Below are 18,013 nucleotides of genomic sequence, written 5' to 3' on the forward strand. Positions count from 1 at the left end.
CTTCAGGCACCTGTACCTTCTACCTGAAGGTAGCAGGGAGATGAGTGTGTCGTCAGGATGGTGTGGGTCTTTGATGATGAAGCAACTGCAGATACTGGTTTACAAAGCCTTGGTGTAAGTGGGCAAGTACCATCGATACATTTAAGAGACATTTGGACAAGTACATGGATAGGATAGGTTTACAGTTTTATGGGTCAACTGCAAGTAGGTGGAACTAGGGTTTTGGCCCGAAACGTTGCCTATTTCCTTCGCTCCATAGATGCTGCTGCACCCGCTGAGTTTCTCCAGCATTTTTGTGTACCGTAGATGGGGCATGTTGGTCGATGTGGGCTAGTTGGGCCAAAGGGCCCCTGTTTCCATGCTGTATGACTCTTTGCAGGAGTAAGTGTGCGTATGTATGTATATGTGTGGGTGTCTGTGTCTATCTGTGTGTATAAGAAAAAGGAACAGAATTAGGCCATTCGGTCCATCAGGTCTTCTCCACCATTCGGTCAAGGCTGATCTATTTTCCTTTCAGCCCTATTCTCCTGCCTTCCTCCCTAACCTTTGACACCCATACTAATCAAGAGCCCATCAATCTCAGCTTTAAAAATACCCATTGACTTGGGCTCCACAGCCTTTTCTGTGGCAATGAATTCCACAGATTCACCACCGTCAGGCTGAATACATTTGTGTGTGTGTGTGTGTGTGTGTGTGTGTGTGTGTGTGCGCGCGTGCTTGTGTGTGTGTCTGCATGTGTGTACATATGCTTGTGTGTGTGTGTGCTTGTTTGTGTGTGTGCATGCGTGTGCTTGTGTTTGTGTGTGTGCATGTGTGTTGTGCGTGTGCGTGTGCTCTGTGTGTGCGTGTGGGTGTGCTTTGTGTGTGCGCATGCTTGTGTGTGTGCATGTCCTTTATGTCCTTTATGTGTGTGTGTGTGTGCTTGTGTATGTGTGTGTGTGCTTGTGTATGTGTGTGTGTGCTTGTGTGTGCTTATGTGTGTGTGTGTGTTTGTGTGCTGTGTGTGTGCGTGTCTGGGTGCGTGCTTGTGTATGTGTGTATGCATGTATGTATGTGTGTGCTTGTGTGTGTGCGTGTGCGTGTGCTTTGTGTGTGTGTGCGTGCTTGTGTATGTATGTGTTTGTGTGTGTGTGTGTGTGTGTGTGTGTGTGTGTGTGTGTGTGTGTGTGTGTGTGTGTGTGTGTGTGTGTGTGTGTGTGTGTGTGTGTGCGCCTGGGTGCGTGCTTGTGTGTGTGTGTATATATGTGTGTGTGTGTGTATGTGCGTGTATATGTGTGTGAAAAGCGATGAGGGTGAGAGAATGGGAGGATGAAAGAGAGAGGGGGGCTATTATGAGAGAGAGGAAACAGTCAAAACTGCAAAAGGTTGAGTACCAGTAGAGAGATGAAAATCAGAAAAGCATGAGACTGAATCAGAGGAATGCAGATATCCCAGGGGATTGTAGGGCTGGAGGAGGCTAACATGCATCTAGCTGACTTTAATGGGGCCTATAGTACTGCCAGTTTGCATTAAGGAATTAATCTCTTTAGTTTAGTTTGGTTTAGTTTAGAGATACAGAGTGGAAACAGGCCCTTCGGCCCACCAAGTCCACGCTGACCAGCGATCACCCATACACCAGTTCTATCCTACACACTAAAAGCAATTTGCAGAAGCCAATTAACCTACAAACCTGCATGTCTTTGGATTGTGGGAGGAAACCGGAGCACCCGGAGAAAACCCACGCAGTCCCAAGGGAATGTACAAACTCCATACTGACAGCACCCGTAGTCAGGATCAAACTCGGCCTCTGGCGCTGTGAGGCAGCAACTATACCGCAATGCCACCGTGCCGTTAGATAAAAGTCATTATATACTGTATATTTAAGTAATATGGATGATAATAGTGTTTGCTGCACCTGCTAAAAACAATCTTCTACCTTTAGTGCAGAGACCAGCGGGACCTTTAACAGGCGCTGCCTGTCCTGTGATCTGATCCCAAACTGCACATTCTTCAGCTCTTCATTTAGTCACAACATGCATTACTTCCTGCTGTACTGCAAAGGTGGGTGAGAAATAGTTTTGTTTTCTATACTACCTACATTTCTAGAAGTTCGTTCCTTTCCCTGAGTCTTATTTCCTTAAGATAAAGAACTAGCCTGTTTGGTCCATCGAGTCCACACCAACCCTGAGAACCATCCCATTCCCCCACTTATTTTCTGGTAACCTATTCTTTCACACATGCCCATGATACAGGGAATAATATCTAGTGCAAGATAAAGTCCAATTAAAGATAGTTTGAGGGTCTTCAATGATGTATACAGTAGCTCAGGACCGCTCTCTAGTTGTTAGTAGGGTAGTTCAGTTGCCTGAAAACAATTGGGAAGAAGCTGTCCCTGAAGTTGGAGGTGTGTGTTTTCACACTTCTGTATCTCTTGCATAATGGAAGAGGGGAGAAGAGGGCAGGGTTACCAGGTTGTGACTTGTCCATGATTATGCTGGTGGCCTTGCCTAGGCAGTATGAAGCATAGATGGAGTCAATGGAAGGGAGGTTGGTTTGTGTGATAGTCTGGGCAGCGTCCACAATTCTCTGCAATTTCTTACGTTCTTGGGTGGAGCTGTTCCTGAACCATGCTGTGATGCATCCCAATAAAATGCTTTGCACGGAGCGTCTGTAGAAATTTCTGGGTACAAGCCGAACTTTCTAAGTAGAGGCGTTGGTGTGCTTTCTAAATCCCAATGAGAAGCACTCCTTTAAGAGGATGCACTTTGCAGTTGATATTGCGTTCCCTTCATGGGCAGAGCCCAATCCTGCGTTTCAAAGCCCAATATTGCAGGTTCTAATACACCTAACACGTTGCACACATTGTGAGCATCAAGGTGTTGTATCCTCAGTTGGCATCTCGAAACAAGGCCTTGGCAGAGGAAGATTCTCAATACAAAGAAGTGCAGGTAGAACATTTTCCCACTGTAAATTGCTCCAGGGACAGGTGGTGGTAGGTGAATGCTGGGGGGGAGTGGGAGTTAATGGGCACATGAGAGAGAATATGTTGCAGGAATACATGGGGAGATATAACTGACGGGAGAACATAACCTGATGCAATAGGAACTTATGCCATCGTGCTCAGTAAATCCCAATTGATTCCAGGTTTCCTCCTACACATCAGACTTGCTAACGATTTCTCTTTATCTCTTCAGGGCCAGGAGTTCCAAAGGTCACAGTTCACAGCACCAGTAACAGGCATGGTAAGTCGTCACCTTTCGCCTGTGGTTTAGTTTATTGTCACGTGAACCGAGGTGCAGTGAGAAGATTTTGTTGCCTGCTAACCAGTCAGCGGGAAGACAATACATGATTACAATCGAGCCGTTTACAATGTACAGATACATGATAAGGGACTATGATGAGCAATAGAAATTACTTAGCAATATAATCCTTGTCAGGTCAAACTGCAGTCCCTATATCTTCATGGTACCGATCAGTGGCCATGTCTTCCTCGCTTATATAACCTACTCCAACACTAACTCTCTTTACTATTCACACAACTAAATGTCCTCATCCCTGGAATCATTCTAATAGCCCCGTCCCACGGTACGAGTTCATTCCAAGAGCTCTCCCGAGTTAAAAAAAATCAAACTCGTTGTAAGCACGGAGAATGAACGTAGCGGGTACTTTGGAGTCTCTTAGCAGCTCGTAACGGTAACAGCAGGTACTTGGGAAGACTCGCTAATGGCAGGTAAGCTCAGGGAGACTCGTGAAGATTTTTCAACATGTTGAAAAATGTCCACGAGGGCCCCGAGTACCGACGAGCGGCTATTACGGTAAATCTCCGAGTTCGAATCAGGGCAAACTCGGGAGAGCTCTTGGAATGAACTTGTACCGTGGGACAGGGCGTTACCCTGCGAAAGAAGGAACTGCAGGTGCTGGTTACCTTTGAAGGTGGAAACAAAGTGCTGGAGTAACTCAGCGGGTCAGGCAGCATCTCTGGATAAAGGAATAGGTGACGTTTTGGGTCGAGACCCTTCTTCACACTGAGAGTCAGTGGATAGGGAAGCTGGAGGTATGAAAAGGTGCAGAATAAATCAGAGCCGGCACTGATGGCCCAGGAGCCCACGATTCCAACCTGCTGCTTGCAGCTTCGATTAGCTAACTGGTCTTTGCAAAAATATGGCACCCAGAACTGAATCCAATACTCCAATTGTGGCCAAACCAATGTATACAAAAATCCTTCCTGATCTTCTTGTTCTTGTTCTTAGTACCTCTACTTCTCAAGCCTAGGATCCCCTAGATCATCTTCATCACTTTTTTCAATCTGCCCTGCCACCATTGAAAAACTAAGCACGTAACTCCCAGGTCCCAAGGAAGAGTTGCGGATTCTGCTCTACCTTTGAATCAGCTCAATTCAAAACCCACTCCCACCAGAAGGGACAAGAATCATACTTTGGGGGGGATACACAAAAGTGCTGGAATAACTCAGCGGATCAGGCGGCATCTCTATAGGACGTGGACTCCAGCAGGGGGGGCATAGTGGTTCAGCAGTAGAGTTGCAGCCTAACAGCGCAAAGAGAACCGGGTTTGATCCTGATAACAGGGGCTGTCTGTACGAAGTTTCCCCCTTCCACCCCACCCTCCTGCACCTGTTTGCTATGTTTCTATGTTTCTATTAAAAAAAAAACATTTGCCATACGGATTTGTGTACAAAACGAACATGGATAACAACCGCTGTGAATAATAAACGATGTGTAGCAGTTAACAGCCAGTAGTTAACAACAATGGGTCATCAATGCTTATCGATACCCATTCCTCAGTAAATGCGTTAAATTGTGTCACTCGCTGCCGCAGGAGCGGCCGAGACGCGGGGGGGGTGGGGGGGGGAGTCCACAGGGCAGCTAGCCCCAGCACCGCAGCGAACTCAGCCGTGAGGGGGTGGGGGGGGGGGGGGGGATAGAGTTAAAAGACCTGAAGCAGAAATGAAAGACAACTGGCCGGATAATTGCGGGAGGGAGACAATCTGTGGATAAACAGATCTGGGGGTTGTGTTAACTCGTTCGGTGCCGGTACAACAGCAGACCAGGTTGGAGGTTTGAGTCTGTGTTAACATTGGTGTCGGGGTTAATGTCTGGGCCGGGGTACGGGTGGGATTTAACTCTGTCTGTCTGTGCGTGTGTGTGTCTGCCTGTATGTGTGTGTCTGTGACTCTGTGTCTGTGTATATCTGTGTGTGTGTGTGTCTCTGTGGCTGTGTGTTTCTGTGTGTGTGTGTCTCTGTGGCTGTGTTTGTGTGTCTCTATCTGTCTTTATGTGTGGGGGAGCCGTGGAGAAACAGAGGGGGGATTTTCAGATGCAAACCACACGTTTTCAGTTAAGAGTTGGACACGATTACTGTAAATACGAGCATGCTAGGATAAAATACCATATACAGGTGCACAAACTTTTTTCCGAAATTCCGGAAACCGAAAAGCTCCGAAACCCGGACATTTTTTCCAGGATGTCGTCTGCACACCAAAGCCCGCGTTTGGCGCCAAATTTGACCCGAAACGACCCACGGTCAACCAAAGTCTGTACTACTGTAGCGGCTGCCTCCTCCCCGGAGACCGGGGAGACACTTAAATATCTGTAAATCATTGCTTAAATGTTAGTCAGTTAGTTTGGAGGGCTTTTATGTGGTGGTGGGGGGGGGGGGGGGGGGGGGGGGGGGGTGAAGGGGGAAACTTTAATTCTCCAGAGAACTTTAATACTCGATCCCTGGCTCCGCGGCGCTCCAAATCCAGTGCCGCCCGCGGCCAGACGCACGCAGCCCCAGCTCCGCGATGTTGGGAGTCGGCGGCCACAGCGCTCCGAAGCTTACCGCATGGCGACCCGGAAAGGCATTGCCCGCTCCCCGCTGGTATCCCAGCGCTGCGACGCCGCCGACTCCCAACATCGCGGAGCTGGGGCTGCAGGGCCAGGAATCGATTTCGCCGGGGTCGGAGCTCCAACCGGCGCCGCTCTCGGCCGGACGCCCCCAGCCCCAGCTCCGCGATGTTGGGAGTCGGCGGCCACAGTGCTCCGGAGCTTACGGCACGGCGACCCGGAAAGGCATTGCCCGCTCCCCGCCTCTCCGACCAGGTAGAGGACTAAGAATTAAAGTTTCCCCCTTCCACACCCCCCCCCCCCCCCTTCACCACATAAAAGCCCTCCAAACTAACTGATTAACATTTAAGCAATGATTTACAATGATTCCCCGGTCTCCGGGGAGGAGGCAGCCGCTCCAGACTTTCCAAGCCGCCCGCGCTACCTACCTAATCTACGCTAAAAATCTTCCATTCCGACATCCGAAAAATTCCGAAATCCGAGAAGTGTCTGGTCCCAAGGCGTTCGGATAAAAGGTTGTGCACCTGTATTTGCATTCCTGCTGCGAAATGTTTAAGTTGTAAGTTGTATTTTATTTCAAAGTGGGAATTGGAAGATAGGGACAGAGATGTTACATAGAGATTTTGATAGGAAGGAAACATTACAGCAGCTGAGTAAAAGATCGGTCAAATGAGGATCGGGCGAGGGGGATGGGGGGTGGGGGGAAAGTATCTATAGCTTGGGACTTGCCTAAATGAGTACTGAGATGGATTATCATTCCACACCAAATTTCTTATACAATGATACCTTTTATGCAATTATCACAATAGCTTGTTGGATATGGATCAACGGACTCTGTATGGAACATGCTCGTAAATTAGTAAAACAGTACTGTTGTTTCTGGGATGGGGGTGACTGATAACAAATAACCCACATTCTGTATTTTGTCATATTGTGGCTGAAACAATGGCATATTTTGTGATATTTATTGAGATAGAAAGATACAACGGAGTTTGGGCAAGATATTACCTTGCAACATTCTGTATGTCTGATAGATATTGTGAAATAGAACTCAGAAATTATGGGAGAATTACATAAAACTACAATTCAAAGGTAATGAATATACAGAGTATTCTTATTTCCATCATGAACATACAATAGTGATAGAGGACACCAGGTCCCACTACGGCAAACTCACGAGCTACTACCGTATGACTACGTGTTAAAAAGTATCAAATTTTTACATCCTGAGTATATTTTACTCGTGGACATTTTTCAACATGTTGAAAAATCTTCACGCGTTACCACATTTCCCAAGTACCTGCCATTAGCGCTAAGAAATGGCATGTTGGCTTTTATAGCAAGAGGAATCGAATATCGGAGCAAAGAGGTCCTTCTGCAGTTGTACAGAGTTCTAGTGAGACCACACCTGGAGTATTATGTGCAGTTTTGGTCCCCTAATTTGAGGAAGGGCATTCTTCCTATTGAGGGAGTGCAGCGTAGGTTTACAAGGTTAATTCCAGGATGGCAGGACTGTCATATGCTGAGAGAATGGAGCAGCTGGGCTTGTACACTCTGGAGTTTAGAACGATGAGAGGTGATCTCATTGAAACATATAAGATTGTTAAGGGCTTGGACACGCTAGAGGCAGGAAACATGTTCCCAATGTTGGGGGAGTCCAGAACCAGGGGCCACAGTTTAAGAATAAGGAGTAAGCCATTTAGAATGGAGACGAGGAAACACTTTTTCTCAGAGAGAGTGGTGAGTCTGTGGAATGCTCTGCCTCGGCGGTGGAGGCAGTTTCTCTGGAAGCTTTCACGAGGGAGCTAGAAAGGGCTCTTAAAGATAGCGGAGTCAGGGGATATGGGGAGAAGGCAGGAACGGGGTACTGATTGGGGATGATCGGCCATGATCACATTGAATGTATGTGATATGAAAGTGAATTAGGTGTCAAATTAAACTCCTTTTTATGCTTTATCTGATGGGATAAATTGCAGACTTGATTTTTAAAATCTCAAAATGTTGTAACATTGCTAGAAAATGTACCTGCATCTTAGAGGCTGAAGGTTAGGTTGTTAGCCAAGAAAGATAGACTTTGTTATCCCTCAGTACAGCAACATCAAGAACGATGCTGCTGTACTGAGATATAGCCAAGTCTATCTCTCATTGCTAGCAGCTGATGAGAAACGGCTGTGAAAGGACAGCGCTGCTGGTGGGGGGTGAGTTCCTTTCAGAGCGTGTGGGTAGTCTGGCCAGGGGTAAAGTTGCGGGGAGGGCAGGAGCGTTGAGATGGAGGGGGTCGGCCGGGGATCATCCAGCTCAAGAGCGGGTCAGTGGGCGGTGGAGCTTACTCCATATGTCAGGGCGAGTGACCTCAATTGATCCCTTGTTCGCGCTGACACAGGATCAAGCTCCATCCCCCGCTGTGATGTTATGAATCACCCGCTGACCCGCTCCGCTCTATGATCTTTGCTCTTGAGCTGGTCCCCTCACTGTTCAGATGTGAGTGGGCCGGCAGAAGGCGCTGAGATGGCAGTCGGTTCCGCTGTCCGGTGATGGAGGCCGCTCGTAGCCACGCGAGCTGCTTCCCTCCCCGGCCACAATGCGGTTGCTCCGCGTCCGGAGCGCCGCTGCAGCGGTGAGTGAGTGTTACTGGCATGAACCCGACCCCCTCCTTCTCAACGCTCCCCGCAACTTTACCCCTGGCTAGACTCCCCACACGCTGTGAAAGGAACTCTCCCCCAAATTGTCATGTTACTCATGACACGTGACTCATTTATAATTATTTATTTATATTTCTACGAAAAAAAATTCCAATTGGGCCCTGCACCTCCTAAGGCCAGCCCTGCCTGTGCTGTATGACTCTATGACAATGATACTATAGTTACAATTAGTTTAGAGATACAGCATGGAAACAGGCCCTTAGTCCCACCAAGTCCGTTGCCAACCAACGATCACCCATACACTAATTCTATCCTACACTCTAAGGACAATTTACAGAAGCAAATTAACTTGCAAACCTGCACATCTTTGGAATGTGGGAGGAAACCGGAGCACCTGGAGGAAACCCATGGAGTCACAGGGAGAACGTACAAACTCCACGCAGACAGCACCCTAATGCACCTGTCCCACTTAGGAAACCTGAACGGAAACCTCTGGAGACTTTGCGCCCCACCCAAGGTTTCCGTGCGGTTCCCGGAGGTTGCAGGTGGTTGCTGGAGGTTGCAGGTAGTGGAAGCAGGTAGGGAGACTGACAAAAACCTCCAGGAACCGCACGGAAACCGTGGGTGGGGCGCAAAGTCTCCCGAGGTTTCCGTTCAGGTTTCCTAAGTGGGACAGGGGCATTAGTTGAGATTCATCCTGGGGCTTTAACGCAGGTAGCAACTCTTTCACTGGGCCACTCTGCCACTATAGTTTGGTGAGAAGAATATAAAGATCGTTTATTGCTTCAAGTCTAAGTGAGGTAGAGGAGCAAAGGGTTACTGGAATACAATTGCTCCATTTAGAGCAGGGAGTTATACTATCAACCACACATTTAATTAATTCCTTATTTTTATTCCCCTCACATTCCCATCTAGTATCCCCAGAATCTACCACCCATTTAGAAACCAGGACTAATTTGCAGCAGGCCATTAACCTACCAAGCCACGTGTCTTTGGGAACACCCAGAGGAAACCCACGTGGTCACAGGGAGATTGTGAAAACTCCACACAGACAGCAGCAGGTCAGGATTGAACCCAGGACTCTTGGCGCTGTGTGCCGCCAAAGGCCTGAATTTGGATATTCTTGAAGCCAATGGGGAGAATTGCATAGTCAGGGTGGCGCAAACACTGGTTGAATTTAAGAATAAAGATGTGCAATTTACACAGAACATTGAACAGCACAGCACAGTACTTATCCATGTGCTCCAGTGATGATGCCGACCCCCTGAGTTACACCAGCAAGATTCCAGCATCTGCAGTTCATTGTTTCAACGTTCCACTCTTTCACTTGTATACGATTATGATCATGATATGATTTGACTGGATAGCACATGAAAGAAAGCTTTTCACTGTGTCTCAGTCTACATGACAATAATAAACTAAACTAAACTAAAATGGAATGATAGAGAATTGGCCAGAACTACATTTGGAAGTCAAGTCGAGTGGTAATGTATTGTGGGATGGGCAGCATGGTGACACAGCGGTAGAGCTGCTGCCTTACAGCACCAGTGACCCAGGTTCAATCCTGACTACGGGTGCTGTCTGTACGGTGTTCGTGCATTCTCCCTGTGACCACATGAGTTTTCTCCAGCTGCTCCAGTTTCCTCCCACACTCTAAAGACGTAGAGATTTGTAGACTAATTGGCTTGGTAAAATTGTAAATTGTCGCTAGTGCGTGTAGGATAGTGTTAGTGTGCGGGTTCACAGGTCATCGCGGACTCGGCGGGCCGAAGGGCATCTTTCCGTGCTGTATTTCTAAAGTAAACCAAACTGAACTGAACATGGTCGGTGTAGAATGCTTTCTAGTTCACTTAGGGCATCAAGCATAATTTCAGCAACAGGTAAGCTGAGGTGACATCAAAGTTATAACATCGCTTACTCCGACCTCATCCAAAGAACATTATATCAGCTGGATGGATTGAGCTAAAGATGACTTAAAATCTAACTCCTTTTTTTAACCCCTTTAGAATATTTTGTGCTGGAGAGAAACGAGAAGGTCGAGAATGCCACTGAGAGCAAGCAAATGCCCAAGATAGAGTTCAAAGAAATTCAATTAAAAGATTACAGTAAGTATTGTTCTTCTCAGTCGCGGAATATAAGAATATAATAGCGCACTAATGCAATAGCCCAGAGTCATATCATTTGACTCGGCCTTAAGAGACTGATGTGCATCCATTTTGTGTTTTATCACTCAATAGCATTCAGAAGTTACATAGATACATAGAAAATAGGTGCAGGAGTAGGCCATTTTGCCCTTCAAGCCTGCACCGCCATTCAATATGATCATGGCTGACCATCCAACTCAGTATCCCGTACCTGCCTTCTCTCCATACCCCCTGATCCCTTTAGCCACAAGGGCCACATCTAACTCCCTCTTAAATATAGCCAATGAACTGGCCTCAACTACCCTCTGTGGCAGTGAATTCCAGAGATTCACCACTCTCTGTGTGAAAAATGTTTTTCTCATCTCGGTCCTAAAGGATTCCCCCCCCTATCCTTAAGCTGTCACCCCTTGTCCTGGACTTCCCTAACATCGGGAACAATCTTCCTGCATCTAGCCTGTCCAACCCCCTAAGAATTTTGTAAGTTTCTTTAAGATCCCCCCTCAATCTCCTAAATTCTAGTGAGTATAAGCCGAGTCTATCCAGTCTTTCTTCATATGAAAGTCCTGACATCCCAGGAATCAGTCTGGTGAACCTTCTCTGCACTCCCTCTATGGCAATAATGTCCTTCCTAAGATTTGGAGACCAAAACTGTACGCAATACTCCAGGTGTGGTATCACCAAGACCCTGTACAACTGCAGTAGAACCTCCCTGCTCCTATACTCAAATCCTTTTGCTATGAAAGCTAACATACCATTCGCTTTCTTCACTGCCTGCTGCACCTGCATGCCTACTTTCAATGACTGGTGTACCATGACTCCCAGATCTCGTTGCATCTCCCCTTTTCCTAATCGGCCACCATTCAGATAATAGTCTGCTTTCCTGTTTTTGCCACCAAAGTGGATAACCTCACATTTATCCACATTATACTGCATCTGCCATACATTTGCCCACTCACCCAGCCTATCCAAGTCACCTTGCAGCCTCCTAGCATCCTCCTCACAGCTAACAGCTGGTTTGCTAATTATTACGTGTGGGAAAGAACAGCAGATGCTGGTTTAAATCGAAGGTAGACACCAAATGCTGGAGTAACTCAGCGGGCCAGGCAGCATCTCTGGAGAGAAGAATAGATGACGTTTCAGGTCGAGACCCTTCTTCAGACTGATGTCAGGGGAGTGGGCGGGACAGAGATAAAATGTAGTCGGAGACAGTAAGATTGGTGGGAGAACTGGGAAGGTGAGGGGATGGAGAGAGGGGGAAAACTCTTTCTTGTGTCTTCTTTGCTATTTATTACGGCACGTTTGCACACTAAATTAAACTTCATGCTGCTCTTTAGTTACTTATCCTGTACATTAGGCTCTGAAGCTGATACACCTGTTCATTTCAAAGCCAGAGAACGATACTGGCAATTTAGACAATTATCAGGTTATGAACAATTTACTCCTTGCAATTCCCCGTTTGAATGATAATGTTACAATACGTCCGAGTGATCTCTACCTTAATGATTGTACGTCATTGAAGCAGTTGTTCAGCAGCACCCCTGCTCTTCCACATTCCCATTCCCACTGCAATGTTTGTGCTCCTCTGATGGTCTGAGTCCTTCAAATAATCTATAATAAATAATAAATATTTACACAATCAATCATTTGGAGTTAGACAAGGGCACAGTTTTGCATTATATCCTCTGGCAAAGCAGCACAATGCCAGCGCTGCTCTATAAAGTCAGCCAAGATTTTGTTCCCATATTCATCGTGAGGTCCATTCCACGATTTTCCGACTCTGAGATGCATTTTCCTTCAGAAACGGGCTTTAAGCATCTGTATATTTGCCACAGACCCGGGCAATTCTGTGCAGTGCCTTCCTTTAACATTTGAGCCTAGCTGAACTGCGAATGAGTGATATCCAAAAGTCGCAGTAAAAGTCACCACATTTTTGTGAGGTGGATTCTTGACTTGGCCAGCAGATGCACCTATTTTGCATCAAATTCTCTTTCCACTGAAGACAGCATTAAGGCCGTGCAAAAGGGCACCTTTGAAGGTGGACACAAAGTGCTGGAGTAACTCAGCGGGTCAGGCAGCATCTCTGGAGAACATGGATAGGTGACACTTCGGGACAGGACCCTCTGTTAAAGTGTTAAGTCGGTTCTCCGTTCTTCACTATAATCTGTTCCATGCAAGCATCCAGGTTATGTTGCAGCACGATAGACACAAAGTGCTGCAGTAACTCAGCGGCTCAGGTAGCATTGCTGGAGAAAAATAATTGGTGAAGTTGTGGGTCAGCACCCTTCTTCAGATGAACTGTGGAGCTGGCCAACAGACTTTTAGTGGAGGGAAGGAAAGTGGGGGGGGGGGGGGGGGGGGGGAAAGAAGGGACAGTTGGGGGGAGTGATAGGAGATGTACTCAGTCCTTTGTTTATTCTGTACACTTTGACTGCGATGGGTATCTCTAACATGAGCCCAACTCCACCTTACTATTTTTCAGAACTCACAATGCAAATTGTCAAGCCAGCAGGATTCTCAGACCTGACACGCTATCCTTTGTTGCTTATTGTGTGAGTATTATCGTAGCTTTATAATCTGCATGGAACTTTATTGATACATACAGTTTCACTTCACTGGCCAGGCCACTGTTGGAATACCAGGCTTTAGAATGTGGGAGGAAACCGGAGTACGCGGAGAAAACGCACACGGTCCCAGGAAGAACATCCAAACTCTGTATCGACAGCACCCATGGTCAGGATCGAACCCGGGTCTCTGGCGCTGTAAGACATCAACGCTACCGGTGCACCACTATGTCGCCCTCGTCCCACCTGTCTGTGTTTGGCCCTTATCCCTCCAAACCCATCCTATCCATGTACCTGCCTAAATGTTTCTTAAAACGTTACGATAGTACCTGCCTCAACTACCTCCTCTGGCAGCTCGTGCTATACACCCGCCACTCTTTGTGTTAAAAAGTGACCCCTCAGGGTCCTATTACATTTTTTCCCCTCTCACCTTAACAAATGAACACTATTTGCTTTGTTGCAGTGGTGACAGTCCTGGTACCCAGATTGTCACAGAGCAGTTCCAAGTAGATTGGACAAGTGTGCTTGTTAGTTCATTCAACGCTATTGTGGTCAGGTTCGATGGGCGCGGCAGCGGTTTCCAAGGAACCAAACTCTTGTACGAAATAAAGGGAAAACTGGGAACCGTGGAAGAAAAAGATCAAACGGATGCTTTGAAGTAAGTTCCTTTTGATGATACAAGGTTGTTCTCTAATGGATAAATATGTATTGGTAGAAAAAGGTCCTTGTGGCCATTCTTTCATCTCAACATTAAATGGTGATTAACTTTGTTGCTACCACTCAAGGTTGGCAACATGTTTCTTTCAATCAGGATCAAGTGATGTTGAAGATAGACATAAAACGATGAAGTAATTCAGCGGGTCAGACAGCATCTCTGGAGAAAAGAAATAGGTGACGTTTCGGGTCGAGACCGATCTTCAGAATGAAGATGAAGATGTCTTGACCCAAAACATCACCTATTCCTTTTCTCCAGAGATGCTGTCTGACCCGCTGAGTTACTCCAGCTTCAGCACATGGTGGGGGGGAGGGAATTGTCCAGATCAAAGGAGGGGCCGGACCACTGCTTGCCAGAAAATTATTGGAGGACTTGTACACAGAGACTGTATACAAGAGTCACCAGACTTGGTGCCATTTTCAAGGCCCAGTTGCTGCAAATGCAGGGTTCTTGACCTGACCAGGAAGCCCCGGTGCTCTTGCGGTGTGACTGGGTCGGTCTGGCCAAGGGTGGCCATTGGTGTCCACGACCGCTGCTCCACCGCTCCGTGCAGCTGCAAGTCACCTCTGGTCCATACGCTCGGCCTCCTGGAGCAGATCCCCATCCAGCCGAGCTCCAGGCTGCTGCAGGGTCTCCAGCATTTTGTTTTTCTAATCAAAAATAATTTGTTCAATGATTTACAATAATATGTACAATACTAAATGATTCAAAACAAAACCCACCACCAAAGTACGAGTAAAAGAAATATTTTAAAATTACTATTTGCCCACCCTTGTTATGGATGCATTCCGCCCAGCGGTCCCGTGAATTCCCCAGAGCACCCATGGACAACGTGTAGTCCCTCTCTAAAACCACCCGGGCTCTGACGTAACCGCGGAAAAGGGGCAGACATCCCATTCCACTGGGTTTTTTTTAACCCAAAATAATCTATTCAATTATTTACAATAATACATACAGTACAAAATAAATCAAAACAAAACCCACCACCATAATACATCAAACAAATATTCTTCAATACTAAATATACTAGTATACAACTATTTCCCCAGCCTTATTAAGGATGCATTCCACCCCCTGCGGTGCCCAGCGGTCTCAGAAATCCCCCAGGGTGCTCGTGCACAGCGTGTAGTCCCTTTCTAAGTCGCGGACATAACTCCGGAAAAGGGGCAGGCAGCCGGCTCCGGCAGAGCCCTCTTACGCCTGGCGCCGAGACTCACGGATGACCAGCTTGGCCAGGCCTAGGAGAAACCTAACCAGGACATCTCCAGCCCTACCCTCTCCCCTATGTCAAAAGCTGAGGATGGTGGGTGTAAAGTGGGTGCAAATTGGGAAAGCTAGGAGTCAGTGTGTGAGGCAGGAGGCAGAGAATGGTAGCACTCTGACCCAAAATGTAGGGGAGAAAGAAGAAAAAGACAATAAACAGAGAATAAGAGAGGGTGGGTTTCTTAAATGTGTATCTTTTAATGCTAGGAGCGTTGTAAGAAAGGTGGATGAACTTAGAGCCTGGATTGACACCTGGAAGTATGATGTTGTGGCGATCAGTGAAACATGGTTGCAGGAGGGCTGTGATTGGAAACTAAATATTCCAGGATTTCGTTGCTTCAGGTGTGATAGAATTGGAGGGGCAAGAGGTGTAGGCGTTGCATTGCTTATCAGGAAAGATATTACAGCAGTGCTTTGGCAGGATAGATTAGAGGGCTCGTCTAGGGAGGCTATTTGGGTGGAACTGAGAAATGGGAAAGGGGTAGCAACACTTATAGGGGTGTATTATAGACTGCCAAATGGGGAGCGAGAATTGGAAGAGCAAATATGTAAGGAGATCGCAGATATTAGTAGTAAGCACAAGGAAGTGATTGTGGGAGATTTCAATTTTCCACACATAGACTGGGAAACACATTCTGTGAATGGGCTGGATGGTTTGGAGTTTGTAAAATGTGTGCAGGATAGTTTTTTGCAGCAATACATAAAGGTACCTACTAGAGAAGGGGCGGTGCTGGACCTCCTGTTAGGAAATGAGACGGGTCAGGTGGCAGAGGTATGCGTTGGGGAACAGTTCGGGTCCAGTGATCACATTACCATTAGTTTCAATATAATTATGGAGAGGGTCAGAACTGGACCTAGGGTTGAGATTTTTGATTGGAGAAAGGCTAACTTTGAGGAGATGCGAAAGGATTTAAAAGGAGTAAATTGGGACATTTTGATTTATGGGAAAGATGTGGAAGAGAAATGGAGGACATTTAAAGGTGAAATTTTAAGAGTACAGAATCTTTATGTCCCTGTTCGGTTGAAAGGAAATAGTAAAAATTGGAAAGAGACATGGTTTTCAAGGGAAATTGGACACTTGGTTCGAAAAAAGAGAGAGATCTACAATAATTATGGGCAGCATGGAGTAAATGAGGTGCTTGAGGAGTATAAAGAATGTAAAAAAAATCTTAAGCAAGAAATTAGAAAAGCTAAAAGAAGATATGAGGTTGCTTTGGCAAGTAAGGTGAAAGTAAATCCAAAGGGTTTCTACAGCTATATTAATAGCAAAAGGATAACGAGGGATACAATTGGTCCATTAGAGAGTCAGAGTGGACAGCTATCTGCAGAGCCAAAAGAAATGGGGGAGATATTGAACAATTTCTTTTCTTCGGTACTCACCAAGGAGAAGGATATTGAATTATGTGAGGTAAGGGAAACAAGTAGAGTAGCTATGGAAACTATCAGATTCAAAGAAGAGGAAGTACTGACACTTTTGAGAAATATAAAAGTGGATAAGTCACCAGATCCGGACAGAATATTCCCTAGGACATTGAGGGAAGTTAGTGTAGAAATAGCAGGGGCTATGACAGAAATATTTCAAATGTCATTAGAAACGGGAATAGTGCCGGAGGATTGGCGTACTGCGCATGTTGTTCCATTGTTTAAAAAGGGTTCTAAGAGTAAACCTAGCAATTATAGACCTGTTAGTTTGACGTCAGTGGTGGGCAAATTAATGGAAAGGATACTTAGTGATAATATATATAAGCATCTGGATAAACAGGGTCTGATTAGGAACAGTCAACATGGATTTGTGCCTGGAAGGTCATGTTTGACTAATCTTCTTGAATTTTTTGAAGAGGTTACTCGGGAAATTGATGAGGGTAAAGCAGTGGATGTTGTTTATATGGACTTCAGTAAGGCCTTTAACAAGGTTCCTCATGGAAGGTTGGTTAAGAATGTTCAATTGTTGGGTATTAATGGTGGAGTAGCAAGATGGATTCAACAGTGGCTGAATGGGAGATGCCAGAGAGTAATGGTGGATGGCTGTTTGTCAGGTTGGAGGCCAGTGACTAATGGGGTGCCACAGGGATCTGTGTTGGGTCCACTGTTGTTTGTCATGTACATCAATGATCTGGATGATGGTGTGGTAAATTGGATTAGTAAGTATGCAGATGATACTAAGATAGGTGGTGTTGTGGATAATGAAGTAGATTTTCAAAGTCTACAGAGAGATTTATGCCAGTTGGAAGAGTGGGCTGAAAGATGGCAGATGGAGTTTAATGCTGATAAGTGTGAGGTGCTACATCTTGGCAGGACAAATCAAAATAGGACGTACATGGTAAATGGTAGGGAATTGAAGAATGCAGTTGAACAGAGGGATCTGGGAATAACTGTGCACAGTTCCCTGAAGGTGGAATCTCATGTAGATAGGGTGGTAAAGAAAGCTTTTGGTGTGCTGGCCTTTATAAATCAGAGCATTGAGTATAGAAGTTGGGATGTAATGTTAAAATTGTACAAGGCATTGGTGAGGCCAATTCTGGAGTATGGTGTACAATTTTGGTCGCCTAATTATAGGAATGATGTCAACAAAATAGAGAGAGTACAGAGGAGATTTACTAGAATGTTGCCTGGGTTTCAGCAACTAAGTTACAGAGGAAGGTTGAACAAGTTAGGTCTTTATTCTTTGGAGTGCAGAAGGTTAAGGGGGGGGCTTGATAGAGGTCTTTAAAATGATGAGAGGGATAGACAGAGTTGACGTGGACAAGCTTTTCCCACTGAGAGTAGGGAAGATTCAAACAAGAGGACATGACTTGAGAATTAAGGGACAGAAGTTTAGGGGTAACATGAGGGGGAACTTCTTTACTCAGAGAGTGGTGGCTGT

General features: G+C 46.2%; 1 protein-coding gene across 5 annotated transcripts in view; it reads left to right on the forward strand.

The window, feature by feature from the left end:
* The window catches only part of dpp6 (dipeptidyl peptidase like 6), a 1,023,588-nt gene that overhangs the window by 982,989 nt on the left and 22,586 nt on the right, over positions 1-18,013 (forward strand). For all 5 annotated transcript variants that reach the window (XM_033044183.1, XM_033044163.1, XM_033044144.1 and 2 more), the window contains exons 16-20: positions 1,922-2,040; positions 3,174-3,221; positions 10,474-10,572; positions 13,091-13,160; positions 13,636-13,830. In XM_033044183.1, coding sequence (XP_032900074.1) covers positions 1,922-2,040; positions 3,174-3,221; positions 10,474-10,572; positions 13,091-13,160; positions 13,636-13,830 — 531 coding nt within the window. The remainder of the gene's footprint in view (positions 1-1,921; positions 2,041-3,173; positions 3,222-10,473; positions 10,573-13,090; positions 13,161-13,635; positions 13,831-18,013) is intronic.

The sequence above is a fragment of the Amblyraja radiata genome, chromosome 2 (assembly GCF_010909765.2).
Source record: "Amblyraja radiata isolate CabotCenter1 chromosome 2, sAmbRad1.1.pri, whole genome shotgun sequence".
NCBI lineage: Eukaryota > Metazoa > Chordata > Chondrichthyes > Rajiformes > Rajidae > Amblyraja > Amblyraja radiata.